This window comes from Salvelinus namaycush, chromosome 29, assembly GCF_016432855.1.
Source record: "Salvelinus namaycush isolate Seneca chromosome 29, SaNama_1.0, whole genome shotgun sequence".
NCBI lineage: Eukaryota > Metazoa > Chordata > Actinopteri > Salmoniformes > Salmonidae > Salvelinus > Salvelinus namaycush.
In genome coordinates, this window is record NC_052335.1 from 18562411 (window position 1) to 18581180 (window position 18770).

The window sequence follows — 18770 nt, forward strand, 5'->3', positions numbered from 1 at the left end:
ACATGTTTACATATTGTCCAAGATTATCAAGGGCCAAATTATTAATGCAGAGGGCAAATAAATGTCATTTATTTATCAAATTTCCCTAGTGGGATATCAAGGTTACTCATTTAGAAATATGAGAATAAGCACTCCAGTAACAGGTTAGTTTGCCAAATACGCCCTCTTCTGGACAATGTCAGCCAAACGCATATTCCAACTCTATTGGTCTAACTTTCTCTACACGTTTTCCAGTATTGGGAAAACCTAAATGCTAGCATTTCAATCACTTAGAATACTGTCACAAAACATTATTAGAATACACCATATGCTTATGAAAATGTATTGGTCACCACATGAGGGCACTATTATTACAATATCTAGGTCATTAGCTAAAAGTCTTCTGTGACACCTCATGACTACAATTAATAAAACATATACAGAATTACAACATCCACTGACTATAGTAGCTGAGCTAAAAATAATTGTATTGTATTGTTTACACTCTGTGTTTTATGTTTTGATTGCCACAGTACATTATCTGCAGATAAGCAAGTACACATGCGACTCCTTACCACCGACAAAAGCCCAAAGACAAACTACCTAGGCAAAACTAAAACCTCATTTTTAGAGTACACTCTGGGGCACCTTGAAGGGATTGTGCAGAAGACACATTCTATAGCAGCTGCATTGTAACAGTGTTGGCATTGACTATACTGTGGATTACTTTGCGAAATTATAAATCAGGCTGTCGAGACTTTAGACAGTGGTGTGTCAAAGCCATATGTTGTATTGAACAAAACTGTAAGTATAGTTCAAGGTCCGGATGTACTCATTTTCAGTTGGGAACAATGATTCAATTCAATGGTCTTGGTAAATGCAATACATTGAAATAAAGATGAATAAATAATTGAAACAAATAACTACATTGGTATAAGTGAACTATCAAATTTAGAAAAAAGCAAGGAAATGTTATGAATGTTAATAGAGAAATGTTACTTCATCATTATTCAGAACTACATAAAACGCTAGAAAAGAGAGGAATACATCTGTCAACCAAATAAATGTTTTTTTCTACGGTCATAAGAAGCTAAATAATAACATTTGATACGCAAATATTCATAATTATAAGCACTAATTTGGACATATCCTGCAGGAAGCAACCATTTAAAAACATTAAATTGTTTTTGAGATAGCAGAAACGCCTATGGGTTGGATCTTCTGATTATTGATGGGATGATATTACTTATTCCCGTTAAAACAAAGGAAATACAAGAGCCAAAATATAGCGGTTTAGAGATGTGCTGGGAAATGCCTAGTCAGTTGTCCAACTGAATGTATTCAACTGAAATGTATCTTCTGCTTTTAACCCAACCCCTATGAATCAAAGAGGTGCGGGAGGGCTGCCTTGATCAAAATCCAAGTTTTTGGCACCCGAGGATTAACTGCCTTGCTGAGGAGCAGAACAACAGATTTTTACCTTGTCAATTCAGGGATTTGATCCGGTTACCGTCCCAACACTCTAACCACTAGACCACCTACTGTGCATAGTCTTTATAGCCACAGTTTGAGCTATATAATCCACTGTGAAGGTTTGGAGCTATTTTAATTGTAACGCTGCAGTCATTATCACTCCTGTTTGTGCTTCATCATCCACACAGCTTCCTTAGTATTTCCACAGAATCCCTCTGGGTGGCGCTGCTATACCATTAGCTACCTATCTCGGCAGAACTGTTATCTGTGCCTTGTATTCAACAAAGTTGTCAACATTTTAACACTTTCAAAAGCATGCATGTAAGTAATACACTGAAATGTAGATTGTGCATGTTGCACATTTGTCATATGCATTGTGCATCTTAGTGCGTCATATTTGGTCCATATTTGTATGAATGGCTGACATGTCGTAGAGAACAAAACTGGCACTGTTAAACTGCAATGTCATGCAATTAAAATAATGCAGCATCACAATAATAACATCACCATAATGACAACAATGTTCTTCCTCACAGGCTAAGGCAGGTCAGAGATCCTACATTATATGTCCCTTTTGGTTTTGTATAATGCCTTAAATAAGTTTAAATAAGCAGCACTTTATGAACCAGCAATGATGACAATTGTAGAGACAAAAGGGGTTCATCAAGCAAAAGAAGGAGAGGACTATTGGAAGTTATAAGGTGTATTTAGGTGCTTATAGTTTACCTATGTATAAACAAATCATGGCTTGGCTAAAACCACTACAGTACAAACATTATAACACATTACAGTATACAATCCAAAGAAAAGGAGATTTCAAGTAACCTCAGTAAATGTTGTTGAATGTAGGCCTCTGAAATGTTCAGTAGTGTTGAGCGACCTGACCCCCCTGTCCTTTTTGGATTAAAGTGAGGTCTCATGGGAAAAGCTGACTGAAGTTTCCATCTTGACGCCATTGGTTGGCTTGTCTGAAGGGCACTCGGTAGGGACCTGAGACAGCAGAGAGAAATATATCTTTAATTAAAGTATTCTATTCTCCTTTCATGAGACAAAGAGTCTTCTCATCACTCAAGTAACTAGTTGTAACAATGTTATCAGCCAATCACTGTATATTAAACCAACATAGTGGGGTACATAATCACAGTGATAAATGGTATTCTAGTATCCCATAACAACATCCTACAGCACAAGTTTTCAGACGCCCTATACTGACGTCAGCAATGCTCCTGGGAACTATAAAACTATAAATCTTTTCAATAGATATGCAACATGACTACTACTATACATCTTTTGTCTAGTGACTGCCTGAAGACTATTCCAAATAATCCATGGAAAACAAATGTATTAAATGATTAATTTGCTTTGCCCAGCACGCAGCTCTCGACATGATAAAAATTCACATTAGATGAGCCCAGCAGAGGTCAGTGGCTGAGACACTGCAGGACTTTTCTGTCATTTGAGGTTTGCCCGGCCCTTGATGTTGGGGATCTCATGAGATATGAGACAGCTTTCACAATGGCTGTCAATGTGAAAGAACAAACAGACGAGTGACCTGACATCTGCTTCATTCAAGGAAAAGTGATTAAGAGGAGGCTGACCTTTCAGGAGAAAGAAAAGGAAAATAGAACATCTCTCTCTGAGGTAAATGGACAGAATGTGACTTACTGCTTGAAGATTTCTGTGGTCCATGCCCATATTGACGTTGTTTCTTCTCAGTTCTGATTTTATTAAGGCTGAAATAAACAAGTGAAAGTAATTAAGAGAGCCTCATCCAAAAAATATATAAACATACAACGTTGTGGTGTAGCCTACATAGTATTGCATTGTATTTTATCAGCCTGTATCAGTTTTCATAGCAGAAGGTGGATCATATGAAAGACACCCACACTCCACAGAACAAATCAGAGAGCCAACCAACCTGTGAGAAAGATGCCCAGGAAGATCCAGACACAGAGGAACAGGTTCCCAGCCAGGGGGTTGTAGTCTGTTGTTAGTCTTCCCTGGATCAACGTGAAAATAATCCCAAAGATCTGAGGGAGGAAGGAGACATAGGAAGGATGTAGGAAGGAGGCAACGCACTATACACCTGTAGTGCCTCAAGGGTACACTCTTAGAAAAAAGAGTTCCAAAGGGGTTCTTCAGCTGTCCCCATAGGAGAACCATTTTTAGTCCCAAGTACAACTATTTTGGGTTACATGTAGAACCTTCTGTGGAAGAGGTTCCACATGAAACCCAAAAGAGTTCTACCTGGAACCAAAAAGGGTTCTTAAAAGGGTTTTTCTATGTGGACAGCCGAAGAACCATTATTGGTTTTAGATAGCACCTTTTTTCCCCAAGAGTGTATACAAGTTTATAGTGACTAACAAAACAGATCACCAAACAAAAAACTTCTCAGACGCCCACTTGGCAAAGAAGCTAAATCATTTTATGAAGAGCTAGAATAGAAAGTAAATGTACTATGCAGACTTTGTGTGGGTAGGCAAATATTACATAATACACTGTTGAGGGGAGGACACATGCTGTGGTGCACGGGAATACCCAAAAGTATTTGCCTGAAAATATCACTGGAGGCAGTTGAGCATGGTTCCACAAACAATTAAAAAAAAAAATCATGATTGTTTAGATGATCATGTGTCTGACGCTTACCTGTGCAAATGCATTAAGAAGACCAGAAGATGTCCCTTCCGATTCAGGATACGTAATTTCAACCCCAAATTCAAATCCAAGCGGCAGATAACCAGTCATGAAGAACCTACAGAATAACAATATCATATCAGTGAACCATGCCTGCCCTCAGGGAAAACACACTGCTTTATTTCGATGCCCTTGACGTTGATAATTGTTGAACATAACCAGGGCCGGACTGGCCATATGGTATTTCGGGAAAATGCCAGATGGGCTGGTCCATTTTTAGCCCAGTGGGCCTGTCCAGCTTAGATTTTTTTTGCACAAAATTCTCATTATCTGGGTAATAATGGGGGCCTCAAGGAATAAAATGGGCCGGTGTGTTAGAAATGCCAGGGCAATGGCCTCCCGGGTGGCGCAGTGGTCTAGGGCACTGCATCGCAACGCTAGCTGCGCCACCAGAGACTCTGGGTTCGCGCCCAGGCTCTGTCGCAGCCGGCCGCGACCGGGAGGTCCGTGGGGTGACGCACAATTGGACTAGCGTCGTCCAGGTTAGGGAGGGTTTGGCCGGTAGGGATATCCTTGTCTCATCGCGCACCAGCGACTCCTGTGGCGGGCCGGGCGCAGTGCGCGCTAACCAAGGGAGCCAGGTGCACGGTGTTTCCTCCAACACATTGGTGCGGCTGGCTTCCGGGTTGGAGGCGCGCTGTGTTAAGAAGCAGTGCGGCTTGGTTGGGTTGTGTTTCGGAGGACGCATGGCTTTCGACATTCGTCTCTCCGAGCCCGTACGGGAGTTGTAGCGATGAGACAAGATAGTAATTACTAGCAATTGGATACCACAAAAATTGGGGAGAAAAGGGGGTAAAATTAAAAAAGAAAAAGAAAAAAGAAAAAAAGAAATGCCAGGGCAGATTTCTGGTTCCAGTCCGCCCCTGAACAATACATAAATAATAGAGACATTGCATGAGTGACTGTTTACCTTCAGAGCATACAAGAGAATGAGAAGCTGATGTCCAAAAGGTCATTAGACCATGGCATGGAAAATAAAATAAGAGGCTTGCATTTGAAATGTCCTGAATGACACCCTACGGTTCACTACCTTGTCATGTAGACACAATGTGCAACATGGGCTATCATTACTATTTTACTTCATAATTATCATTTCAATAAATTCTTTACAATCTGATAAGAAACCATTTCCTTTGTGGTTACAGGATCCTTTCCGGTTACAAAGATGTCAGTTACACAAATGAGAAGCGTCTCTCAATGATGATGCTAGACAGTCTTTTTTTATCTAGTTCCAACAGAGAGGTTATCTCCAGCCATACCCCAGCACGCCGGCAGTGAAGAACACCAGGTAGATACTGTTGAGGTCCAGAGTGAAGGTGAACACCAGCATACCAATGAAGGACAGGATGTAGACAAACAAAGTGGTCATTCTGAAGAACAATCACAGGACAGAACATTTATGTAAATACAAGTGGATACATTCAATACCGAGAGTTTGACAACTAAAGAGGCAATAGGGAGGTACCATGGGCAGGGAAAATGTACAATATCACTCCCACCTTCATCATTCTCTATGTCTCAGGGAATTACATAGCCTATATAAGTTTACTTTATTATTAATTACTTTATAGCTTACTGTAAATGTCACTGATACCTACTTGTAGGTTTTGGTGTGATCCAACCACAGTCCACAGATGATGGAGCCCACCATTCCAGCCACCACAAGGGTGAGACCAATCCTGCCTGCATTCAGTTCCTGGTTCTGGGGTGAGGAGGTTAATGTTAGTGTAGGGTAAAGCAGGCTTTTCAAGGGACATGTGCCACACTATCATATTCACATGAAGACCCATGGCTAAGAGCATTTAGTTAAAACTTGAGGCTCATGAGGACTCCAGACACAATATGGTCTGGATGCATGTATGACCTTACATACAGTACCATTCAAGGGTTTTCTTAATGTTTTTTACTTTTTTCTACTTTGTAGAATAATAGTGAAGACAGCAAAACTATGAAATAACACATATGGAATCATGCAGTAAGTGTTAAAAAAGTGTTAAACAAATTAAAATATATTCTATATTTGAGATTCTTCAAAGTAGCCACCCTTTGCCTTGATGACAGCTTTGCACATTCTTGGCATTCTCTCAAACAGCTTCATGCGGTAGTCACCTAGAATGCTTTTCAATTAACAGGTGTGCCTTGTTAAAAGTACATTTGTGGAATTTCTTTCCTTCTTAATTCATTTGAGCCAATCAGTTGTGTTGTGACAAGGTAGGGGTGGTATACAGAGTAGCCACCCATTGCCTTGATTACAGCTTTGCACACTCTTGGAATTCTCTCAACCAGCTTCATCTGGAATGCTTTTCCAACAGTCTTGAAGGAGTTCCCACATATGCCGACTTGTTGGCTGCTTTTCCTTCACTCCAACTCATCCCAAACCACTGAGGTCGGGTGATTGTGGAGGCCAGGGCATCTCATGCAGCTCTCCATCACTCTCCTTCTTGGTCAAATAGCCCTTACACAGCCTGGATGTGTGTTGGGTCATTGTCCTGTTGAAAAACAAATGATAGTCCCACAAACTGCAAACCAGATGGGATGGTGTATCGCTGCAGAATGCTGTGGTAGGCATGCTGTTTAAGTGTGCCTACAATTCTAAATAAATCACAGTGTCACCAGAAAAGCACCCCCACACCATCCCACCTCCTCCTCCATCCTTCTTAGTGGGAACCCCACATGCGAAGATCATCCGTTCACCTACTCTGAATCTCACAAAGACACAGTGGTTGGAACCAAAAATCTTACATTTGGTCTCATCAGACCAAAGGATAGATTTCCACCGGTCTAATGTCCAGTGCTCATGTTTCTTGGCCCAAGCAAGTCTCTTTTTCTTATTGGTGTCTTTCAGTAGTGGTTTCTTTGCAGCAATTCGACCATGAAGGCCTGATTCATGCAGTCTCCTCTGAACAGTTGATGTCGAGATGTGTCTGTTACTTGAACTCTGTGAAGCATTTATTTGGGCTGCAATTTTCTGAGGCTAGTAACTCTAATGAACTTATACTCTGCAGCAGAGGTAACTCTGGGTCTTCCTTTCCTGTGGCGTTCCTCATGAGAGACAGTTTCATCATAGCGCTTGATGGCTTTTGCGACTGCACTTGAAGAAACTTTAAAAGTTCTTGAAATGTTCCGTATTGACCTCATGTCTTAAAGTAATGATGGACTTGTGTTTCTCTTTGCTTATTTGAGCTGTTCTTGCCATAATATGGACCTGGTCTTTTACCAAATAATATCTACCGTATAACACCCCTACCTTGTCACAACACACCCTGATTGGCTCAAACGCATTTAAAAGGAAAGAAATTCCACAAATGTACTTTTAACATGGCACACCTGTTAATTGAAATGCATTCCAGGTGACTACCTCATGAAACTGGTTGAGAGAATGCCAAGAGTATGCAAAGATGTCATCAAGGCAAAGGGTGGCTACTTTGAAGAATTTCAAATATAAAATATATTTAGATTTGTTTAAACCTTTTTTGATTCCATATGTGTTATTTCATAGTTTTGATGTCTCCACTATTATTCTACAATGTAGAAAATAGTAAAAATAAAGAAAAAGTAGGTGTGTCCAAACTTTTGACTGGTACTGTACATGGTGTATCGGTTTAGGGGGTACGGTTCAGGGATTTATGGAAAGTCTGGTGGGAAAGTGATGTTTATGTCATCTGACATGTTAAAGTGAGAGAAGGCTGCTACTAGAGTTCACAGAAAGTTGCTTGTCTTTCAGTCTTTTAGCCAACCCTGATTGACTCTCTCCTCCATGGGTAGCAGGCATGCGTAAAAAGCGGATAATGAACTTCAAAGCGGGAGACAATGGATTCGTGCCCTGTCATGGTTTCCGCTCTCATTTAACTCCATCTGTTTACAGAGAAAGACTTTTCTCTAAAGTCTTTACTACTGTCCTGTTCAAGACCTTGTGTTTGATCTAGCTATGCATGTAGTAAATCAACTTATCAAATCATCTTCATTTTCAGTCATTGAAACAGTCATGTACTCCACTTACCTCGTAACAAGCCATAATCATCTGATTGAGAAGTGTTGACACAGAGTAGAAAGAACCAGTCATGATACCTAAAAGAAAATGGGGGAAAAAATTGATTTCTTTCAATGTTTCATCCCGACATAGTGATATCAATTCCAAGAATCTATGTAGTACACACAAAACCATGAAAATTACTGAACACCATCAAAATAAACTCTATAGAGGTCAAATCCAATAAACATACATAACTGTACTGAGCACTGGGCAGTCAGTCTGCCTTGGGGTGCATGGGGTTAAAGGACAGATCTCATCTGCCTTGTATGGGGTTAAAGATAGATGGATCTCATAATGGAACAAATATCCCCAGCAAATAATCAGTGAATGAACAGAATGCAATAACAAGAGACTCTGGTCCGCACTCAGGATAACTGACCTGGCCCCAGATCTGTATGTGCTTCGGCCAACTCCTCAAACTTTATTTGTCATGTAAAAACACGTTTGGCGTAATAACAAACCCAACAGATGAGTTTGCTAAAGCACAGACCTGGCAATTAGTCAGGTGTCTCACCATAACTTTAAGGTAGCTTTGTGTTACAGTGGAAATAACATGGTTATAGTAAGTGTAGCAACAACATAAGGAGCAAAATAAGGTAAGATTATGGTAAGTCTGGTGTCTCACCATAACTGATGAGCAGTAGGATGAAAGGTTTGTTCTTGAACAGATTGATGATGGACTGCCTGTAGGAGTAGTCTTCAGGAGCACAGTCAGGCAGGACAGCCTGAGCTTGGCTGGGAGGTAGTGAGGGTCTGTCTTTCATGACTAGGAGAGAAGAGACATAGTCAACACTAACACGCTGTATTTACAGCTTTACAACATAATGGCCAGGTGTTTGTTTCTTGCTTCAAATGCACTCAGTAACTTATGGCTGTAATGACTCATTCCTGATTTTGCAAAACACTATCACAGCTTATTGTGAAATAAACACAAATTACTTACTCGAAATTCGTGACAGGCACACTTTGTATGTATTAAACAATTTTCTTCACAGTGCATTTTGTGTGTATTTCTTTCTTCATAATGCATTCGTGTACATTAAACGAATTCCAATTTGTTGTGGCTAACTTTAGCTAGGCTAGCTAGGTGGCTAACGTTAGCTAGACGGCTAACGTTATAGCTCGGCTAGGGGTTGCTAGACGAGACGTTCGCATTATATGCCCACCCATCCTCAATGACCAACCTCCTTCCTATCGTTTCTGTCTTAAGTAACCTACTGTCTTTATCTGTGATTGAAATTCACTGTATACAAAATGTTGTACTGCACACAGAAAATTACACATTTTCTTGTGCCTGTCAAAAATGTCCAATAAGTAATTTATGTCTATTTCACAATAATCTGTGATACTGGGTTGGATTTACTGTGGTATATTTGCATGGTTGTATGGAATGCGTAGCCTATAGAAAATCTACAGTGTCTTCAGAAAGTATTCACACCCCTTGAATTTTTCCACATTTTGTTGTGTTACAGTCTGAATTTAAATTGATTACATTTAGATTTTTGTGTCACTGATCTACACACAATACCCTATAATGTGAAAGTGTAATTTTGTATGTAGAACATTTTAGAAATTAATAAAAGGACCACAGGAGGAGGCAGGTGGCTGGGTCCAGGGGCAGGCAGGTCATACACAGGGGGTCCAAAAAGGCAACAGTACAGGCAGGGAAAAGGCTAGTAACGTCGTCCGGGAGATCAAGCAATAGGTTGATAACAGGAAATCCGATAGGCTAAAGTACAGGCAGGGAATAGGTAAAAAGGCGTCGTTAGTGAGGCAGGCAAAAACTATCATATATGGGAGGAGTAAATTACGGGACAAACGGAGCTCCGAATAGAAGTGTGTCACAAAACAAACAATACCTCACAATGATGGGGTGCAAAGAACTGAACTAAATAGTGTGTGATAAGAGTGGAGTAGGTCGGCAATGTCGGTCAATGAACCGTTTCTAGGAGAAGGAAGCTTGACGGAGGTGCCAATGTGCGGTCTCCCAAACCTGCTCACTCCGTCGAAACCCCTCATCGATGGCAGGCACAGTTCCGGGCTCTGTCTACCATGGGAACACGGGGGGTTGGTATACGATGACACACTGAAAAGGAGTGAGAAATGCACCAGGGAGTTCTGTGCGTATTCGGGCCAGGCTAGATAGCGACTCCACTCGTGTGGTTGGTTGGTGCAGTGTTGGCAAAGGTACTTCCCCATTTCCTGATTCAGGCGTTCCGTCTGCCCGTTGGTTTGGGGATGGCACCCTAGAGATGAACTGGGGTCCCCGATCCGACATGATGTCTTCCGGGATCCCATACAGACGAAACACCTGTGGAACATGTACTCGGCCATTTCCATGGTATTAGGTAGATGTGGAAGGTGGATGAGTCGGCACATCTTGGAGAACCGGTCCACTACAACTAAAATAGTCGTGAAGCCCGAAGAGTCTGGCAGATTCATGAGGAAATCCATGGCGATGTGGGACCATGGTCTGTGTGGTGCAGGTAAAGGCTCGAGCTTACTGGTAGGTAGTTGGCAAGGGCTCTTTTCCCATGCACAGACGGGACAACAAAGAACGTAATCTCGGACATCTGCTGTTAGGGATGACCACCAGAACTTGCGTGTCAGTAGCTCCGTGGTCCGGGTGATCCCATGATGGCCAGAACTCAGTGAGGTATGGCACCACTGCATTAGTTGGGGTCTGACGGACGCCAGAAAGTAAGTCTCGCCTGCAGGGGTGTCGGGAGGTGCTGGGTCGTGGCGTAGGGCCTCTTGGACGGCTGATTGGCTTTCCCACTGTATGCGTCCCACGACACAAGATGGAAGCAGGGAGCTGGGTTAGAGGAACGGGAGTCAAATAGACGGATAAGGAATCACCCTTCACATTTTTCTTGCCGGGCAGAAGGTGAAGTTGAATCGGGTGAAGAAGAGTGCCCAGCGAGCATGTCTGGGGTTGAGCCTCTTAGCACTTCTTAAGTACTCCAAATTGCGGTGGTCGGTAAGGACAAGGAATGGGTGATAAGCTCCCTCTAACCAGTGGCGCCACTCTTCAATTGCCAGCTTAATGGCGAGGAGCTCTTGGTTCCCCACATCATAGTTCCTCTCAGTGGGTGACAGTTTCTTGGAAAAGAAGCCACATGGGTGTAATTTGGGAGGTGTCCCTACCCGCTGAGAGAGAACCGCTCCTACGCCGACCTCGGATGCATCAACCTCCAGAACAAAAGGAAGGGTAGGATCTGGCTGCCTAAGGATGGGTGCTGAGGTGAAGAGGCGTTTCAAGGTCTCAAATGCAGTAAGGGCGGTGTCGGTCCATTGGAGGGTACAGGTTTTTGACTGGTGAGAGCTGAGAGAGGAGCGGTTGTGCTGCTGCAGTTTCGGATGAACCGGCGGTAGTAGTTGGAGAATCCTAGGAAACGTTGTAGTTCCTTTACGGTGGTAGGTTTGGGCCAGTTAAGCACGGCCGTGACTTTGCCTTCGTCCATGTTGACCCCTCCTGGTGTCAACACGAACCCTAGGAAGGTTACCGTAGTAACGTGAAAGGTGCTCTTCTCAGCCTTGACATTAAGGTGGTGGTCCTGTAGCCGTTGGAGGACCTGTTGCACATGCTGTACGTGTTCTACAATGGAGTGAGAGTAGATCAAGATATTGTCAATGTACACAATGAGGAACTGGTTGATCATGTCCTGGAAAACTTCATTCATGAAGGACCGGAGGACTGTGGGAGCATTGGTGAGACCGTAGGGCATAACCAGGTATTTGTAGTGACCCATAGCGGTGATGAACGCCTTCTTCCACTCATCCCCACTTCGGATACGGCCCAGGTTGGAAGCACTACGTAAGTCCAGTTTGGAGTAGATGGTAGCCTGTCCAACTTGTTCTAGTGCGGCCAGAAATCATTGGGAAGTGATTCTTGATGGTAAGGTCAGTGAGGGGTCGGTAATCTATGCAGGGACGGAGACTACCATCCCTTTTTCACAAAAAAGAAACGGGATGCAGCCAGAGATGTGGATGGACGGATGAATCCCATGTTGAGGGCCTCTTCTATATAGGTGTCTATCGCCTCATTCTCTGGGATGGACAAGGGGTAGATCCGACCCTTAGGGGGCGAAGTCCCAGGAAGGAGGTCGATCGCGCAGTCCTCCGGGCGATGAGGGGGCAGAATGAATGCCTTTTTCTTGCTGAAGACACTCAGGAACTGGGCATATACAGGTGGGATGTGGGTTGGAATGGCAGACTCCGATCCTTCTATAGAGGTGGCTCGACAGGGTAGACTGAAGCAGTTCTTAAAACAGGCGGGAGACCATGACAGCAGTTCCCCTTGCCGCCAGGAGACGGCAGGGTCGTGAAGGCTTAGCCAGGGGTGACCGAGGATGAGGGGTTCCTTAGGCGAAGACAACACCATTAACTGAATGACCTCAGAGTGAAGGAGGCCAATCTGAAGGGATACTTTCGGTCATGCGAGTCACAAGACCAGTGCCGAGAGGTTGTCTGTCCAGCGCATTAATCCTAAAGGGAGGATTAACAGGGATTAGTTTGACTCATAACTGTTGTGCCAATTGTTCGTCAATGAAATTACCTGTTCCTCCCCGAGTCCACTAGTCCCTCCACAAACTGAGTGACCCCATTAACAGAAAGAAGAGCCAGGATACCAAACTGCCTTTTGGTAATATTCAAAAACGTAGAGGTGCTTACCTGGGCGGAAGTGGAGGGGTTGTGGTCACCCCTTCGTGGGGGGGCGAATCGGACAGCTATTGAGTAGGTGGTTACTCTCTCCACAATAGAGGCACAGGTTTTCACGTAACCTCCGATGTCTCCCGGCAGGCGTGAGAGGGGCGCGGCCGAGTTGCATGGGTTCGGGGCTATTGGACCGTGGTGGACGAGAGAAGGGCGTGGAAGACTCGCAGGCCATGGGCAACTGTATAGGTCTGCAGTCCACCAGTATGTTGCCAATGCATATGGATGTATTGGTTTTGGTCAGTTAAATCTCCTCTGCAGGCCAGTTCAGTCTGTAACTTCCGATTAAGACCCCTCCGGTAGACTGTAAGGAAAGCTGGTTCACTCCATCCACTGCCGGCAGCCATGGTGCGGAACTCAAGGGCATACTCAGTGGTGAAGCGACGGCCCTGTTGCAGCTCACATAACAGGTTCCCGGTGTGACGACCTGAAACTGAATGGTCGAACACCTCCTTGAAGAGGGCGTGGAAACGTGATTCAGAGGACAGATCAGAACTTTGAGCGGCCCACAGGGCTGTGACCCAATCCAGAGCTGTGCCTGTGAGTAGGGAGATGACGAAGTCCACCCTGTCTTTGTCAGAGGTGAAGTCAGCGGCGTGATGGTCTATGTACCGGTTACATTGCATGAGGAATCCTTGACATTTCCCTGGGGAGCCGTCGTATTTATTAGGCATGGATATGGAGGGGGAGATGAACGAGAGAAGGCTGTGGCACCTGATATCGGTGAAGCAGGAATGAACTGATGGAGGTCGCAGAGTTCATCGATTCGTTCCTCCTGTCGGGCTAGATGTAGCTGCAGCTCCGCTGAATCCATCTGTCGTTTTGGGAGGTATTCTGTAATGAACACGATGGGAAACAAAGAGCTGGTTTCAAGCGCAGGGCGCAGCAGGTGTTTATTGTAAAGGACCACAGGAGGAGGCAGGTGGCTAGGTCCAGGGGCAGGCAGAAGGTCATACACAGGGGGTCCAAAAAGGCAACAGTACAGGCAGGGAAAAGGCTAGTAACGTCGTCCGGGAGATCGAGCAATAGGTTGTGTGGTGGAAGAATCAGAATTAGTTGTGTAACATAGATAATTAAGATGTCTTATCTGCATAATATACTTATGTGATATACTTGTTATTAGAATGTATCCCTTCGGACTCTGGTGTTGGCAGTTGCACTTCTTCCATCAGCTCGGGCTCAGTCACCTGGGGCCCAGAGAGGGGAGAGGTCAGGCTTATCTTTCACATGTCCCTGGTGCTATGCAGAATATCAGAAAGGGAAAACGACAGGAGAGAACATTGTCTTCATATGTGAATGTGTCTACCTATTCTTAAACCATGTGAAGGGATGGTGTGATTAATGAGGAACCAATTACTTGTGTCCACAATGTCTGTGCACCAGTCACTCCCTCCTTTGGCAGTGTGGGATGTGTATGGTAGTGTCTGGAACCATTGTATGTCATCTCTGATATTGCACTTATCCTGAGTTACACGGAACCCAAACCGGCTGTGCGCGTGCGCCATCGTGCATAAATTTATTTTGTCCCCCCACACCAAACGCGATCACGACACGCAGGTTAAAATATCAAACAAACTCTGAACCAATTACATTAATTTGGGGACAGGTCGAAAAGCATTAAACATGTATGGAAATGTAGCTAGTTAGCTTGCACTTGCTAGCTAATTTGTCCTGGGATATGAACATTGAGTTGTTATTTTACCTGAAATGCACAAGGACCTCTACTCCGACAATTAATCAACACATAAAACGGCCAACCGAATCGTTTCTAGTCATCTCTCCTCCTTCCAGGCTTTTTCATCTTTGAACTTATATGGTGATCGGCATCCAAACTTTCATAGTATTACTACACCGACCGGCAACACAGTTCGTCTTTCAATCACCCACGTGGGTTTAACCAATGAGGAGATGGCACGTGGGTACCTGCTTCTATAAACCAATGAGGAGATGGGAGAGGCAGGACTTGCTGCGCGATCTGCATCAGAAATAGAAAGGAGTTCTATTTTAGCCCTTGGCATCGCAGACGCTCGTTGGCACGTTCGAGCGGTGTGTGTGCAATAATTGAATAATATGGATTTCTAAATGTATTTTGCGACGGTCGCGCACGCGATGTGTCCGGTCTGGTCAGCATGTTAGTGTATGACCTAGAGGCTCACTCCCCTCAGTGAGCTTGTCCAGGAGTGGGGTCAAGAAGGGGTTTTACTTGAGATGGGAGTATCTGGAGTTGACAATTGATTTATGCCATTGGATGAGTTGGTGGTTTTGTGCTATGAAGTACCAGGAATGAAATTGGAGCCTCGTCTTAGGGACCAAGATGAACGATAATTTATAGCGAATTCTATCTGGCTACGGGATACTCCTTTCTCATTTAAAAAGTCTCACCTTGTGACCCGTTCAAAACATCTGTGGTTTGTTATGTCGACTAGGTGGTGGATCTTGGCTATAAAAGACCTTTGTACTTTTGTCTCGCCGCTTTTCAACGAATCATCAAAGACGGTGATTCGTCGACCAGCCATTGCTATTGCAAAGCTCTCACTACTAAAGACTTAGTTTATGTATAACTCTGACTTGTGTGATAAGTCATACTCGGGAGAGGCGACGGTCGAGAGCCATGCGTCCTCCAAAACACAACCCAACCAAGCCGTACTGCCTCTTGACACAATGCCCACTTAACCCAGAAGCCAGCCGCACCAATGTGTCGGAGGAAACACCGTACACTTGGCAACCGTGTCAGCGTGCACTGTGCCCAGCCCACCACAGGAGTCTAGTGCGCGATGGGACAAGGACATCCCTGCCCAATTGTGCGCCACCCTATGGGTCTCCCGGTCGCGGCCGGCTGCGACAGAGCCTGGACTCGAACCCAGAATCTCTAGTGGCACAGCTAGCACTGCGATGCAGTACCTTAGACCACTACGCCACTCAGTAGGCCGGGGTGTGAATACTTATGTAAATTCGATACTTCTGTATTTCATTTTCAATAAATTTGCAAAATATTTTAAAACATGTTTTCACTTTGTCATTATGGGGTATAGTGTGTAGATGGGTGAGCAAAAAAAATTGATTAAATCCATTTTGAATTCAAGCTGTAACACAACAAAATGTGGAATAAGTCAAGGGGTATGAATACTTTCTGAAGGCATTGTAAATGCAGTCGTCTGGACCTATGGAGTTAGTTACTACAGTGACTAAATCAGGGTTCTCCAACCCTGTTCCTGGAGAGCTACCCTCCTGTAGGTTTTTGCTCCAACCCCAGCTATAACTAGCTTATCAACCAGCTAATTATTAGAATCAGGTGTGCTAGATTAGGTTTGGGATGAAAACCCACAGGACGGTAGCTCTCCAGGAACAGGGTTGGAGAGCCCTGGACTAAATTATGTGCTATCCATCGGATGCATTTCTGCACAACACCATTCCAGATGGCATGATGAGGCTTGTGTCAACTTACTTACCAATTACAGTCAAGATGAAGAAAGCAGTGGAGACTACAGCCGTCCCATAAAACATAACGCTGATGTTGTGTCCCATCAGCTCTATGTCTTCCACAGTGTTGGGGACCAGGACAGGTGGAAGCAGGAAGCCAATGGCAGTGCCCAGCTAGAAAGGGATCAGACCAATACATCTATGTCACATATTCCATCAAAATACAGAAATAAATGGTTATGGTTATTTTTATACAGCAGCATAAACATGTACATCATAAGCATGCAGGCCTACAGTTTACAATATGATTAGGCTAAAGGATTCAATAGGTGCCACCCATATCATGACTCAATACACACGCACCTGGTTACCCAGCACGGCAGTGGCACATGCAGTAGACACCTCCTTCGGGCCAAACCACACTGATGCAATCTTAGAGGGCAGCCCGAGAATGAAGACTTGGGCTATGGAACATATTATCTGTCCGGTCATTGTCACACCGAACAGATCTGGCCGGACGCTGGCGCATTTCACCCAGGCACCGACGCAGTTCAAACCCGCGCCCATAAGGGCTGTCAGTTTCAGTCCTTTTTTATCCAGTAACCATGTTGCCGGGAATATCAAAGGCACATACGCGACCATGTATACAATGGACAGCCAGTCGATCTTGTCGCTGGATACATTGTAGAAGTGGGTAAAAATGTTGGTGATGATGCTGTACTGGATCCATTGAAATGCGTTGACGAGGGAGTAAAAGCTGAACACAGCTAAAACGGCGAATCTTCTCCAATAGAGTTTCGTTTCGATACCTTTTTCCTCTCCAGGAAGCATAGCCTGCTTCTCACCTGGAGGGATCTCTTGTTCCAACGCCTTCGAGTCCAGTTCTGTCAGATGTGCCGATCCATTCGTTAGATCGGTGTACTGATCCCCTATTGGGACTGCCCCGTTATGCACCGAGCTCTTGCATGAGATGTCTATTTCGTCAGGTGCGTTGTCACGTCGCAGATGCTCCTGTACCAACTCGCCAGCCACCATGATGCTGCGCCAACGTCGCCTATCTCTATAGCCTATACCCTAAAGTCAGGAAGCACGTTTACGCAAAATAGGGCAGATCCAACATTCAGTTAGTAGATAATACAACTATTCACACCGTTTTATGAATAAGTCATTTAAAAATATTGTAGGCTATCTATCTGTATTCGCTCACATAAGCGCCTTCTTTCGCATGGTCCTGCTATAGTCTAGTATGTCCGTGCCGCTTTTGTTCAGTGCATGGGAGTGGAGAGTACTGTAAGGCAGGGCGCATTTACATCAGACAACTCAAATATAGAGGCCTTCGGATGATGACTCCGACCAATCAAAATACCTGATTTGGAGGGCTATGGCGGTTATTATCCCCAACCAGTCCGGGACATGTGAATGGAAGAAGTGCTCACCGGCCTCTTTATGCATTCAAATAAACTGGATAATTTCTTCAATAGAATTGAGGTTGTTCAAAGGTGTATGTGTTCATTAGTGACACATGGTCTCCTCATTATCTCTCCCTAATCCTAATCTTAGGTTAACCTAATAGACCTGCCTAGCATATACTGTACAGTAGGATACTCGCACTGAAAAACAAACGATTGAGACAATCTATGCATAAAATGTGTAATAAAATCATCCACCTCAATGACATAGGCCTAACAAATCCATTTTCTCTGCTAATTGTAGACCTTAAATTTGTAGATGGGAGATGAATTTATTCATTATGTTTTTGAAAATGCGGTCTTCAATTCGTCCTCAGATTTACCACGATTAAATACGTTTCAAGATGCACTGGCACACGCAGGCCTACATCACTACACTTCCACGTTGTCACAGTTTGCATTGTTGCGCGAAATTCTCAGGTTTCCAGATCCATGGAAACCGCCGCGCGGCTAAAGACTACAATGCGCTCATTACGCCCCACGTCATTTGGCTGCTACTTGCTATTGTGATGTTGTAAAGCCTATCAAACATGTCAAAATATAAAGAGGGTGCCCTATTCGAATTAAACACGCTACGAGAAACGTGGTGTCGAGTAGAGATTGACAGCAAGTTTTGGGAAAGAGCAGAGAAGAGACATTTTGACTGTCATTTGCAGAACACCTGCGACTTCAAGTCGCTCCAGGCAGTGACTCCGGAGCAACGGTCTGCTTGGACAGCTGCAGGACATGTCACGAAATACCCGGAGCGAAAACACTTCGAAGAAAGCCGTAAGCATTGCCAAAGACTGCTGAGTGTGTTGTGTGTCCATAGATAGTGATGTTAGTGTCTGCTGATGTGAACCTGACCAAACAGAAACAGGATTTCTGGATGTTATTACATGTTTTCTTTTGTCCTTTTTTTAACTAGGCAAGCCAGTTAAGAACAAATTCTTATTTTCAATGACGGCCTAGGTGGGTTAACTGTCTTGTTCAGGGGTAGAACGAAA

General features: G+C 44.1%; 1 protein-coding gene across 1 annotated transcript; it reads right to left on the minus strand.

Moving 5' to 3' along the window:
- Positions 1–137: 137 nt before the first annotated feature.
- On the minus strand, positions 138–18732 carry flvcr1 (FLVCR heme transporter 1). Its single transcript, XM_038968912.1, has 10 exons — positions 16679–18732; positions 16345–16489; positions 8805–8945; positions 8147–8214; positions 5745–5848; positions 5406–5516; positions 4099–4204; positions 3371–3482; positions 3118–3185; positions 138–2442 (listed from the first exon to the last, which is right to left on the minus strand). The coding sequence occupies exons 1-10, from the start codon at positions 17348–17350 to the stop codon at positions 2356–2358; spliced, it is 1614 nt and encodes a 537-aa protein (XP_038824840.1). The 5' UTR covers positions 17351–18732; the 3' UTR covers positions 138–2355.
- Between the last annotated feature and the right edge of the window lie 38 nt (positions 18733–18770).

What these genes read in the sequence shown, in the direction of transcription:
- flvcr1 (XM_038968912.1), bottom strand. Translation starts at nt 17,350, where the DNA reads ATGGTGGCTGGCGAGTTGGTACAGGAGCATCTGCGACGTGACAACGCA. An exon ending in TTCTTAATGCATTTGCACAG is followed by an intron (nt 3,483 to 4,098) that starts GTAAGCGTCAGA and finishes TTCCTCCCTCAG; the next exon opens with ATCTTTGGGATTATTTTCAC. An exon ending in ACCACAGAAATCTTCAAGCA is followed by an intron (nt 2,443 to 3,117) that starts GTAAGTCACATT and finishes CTGCTGTCTCAG; the next exon opens with GTCCCTACCGAGTGCCCTTC.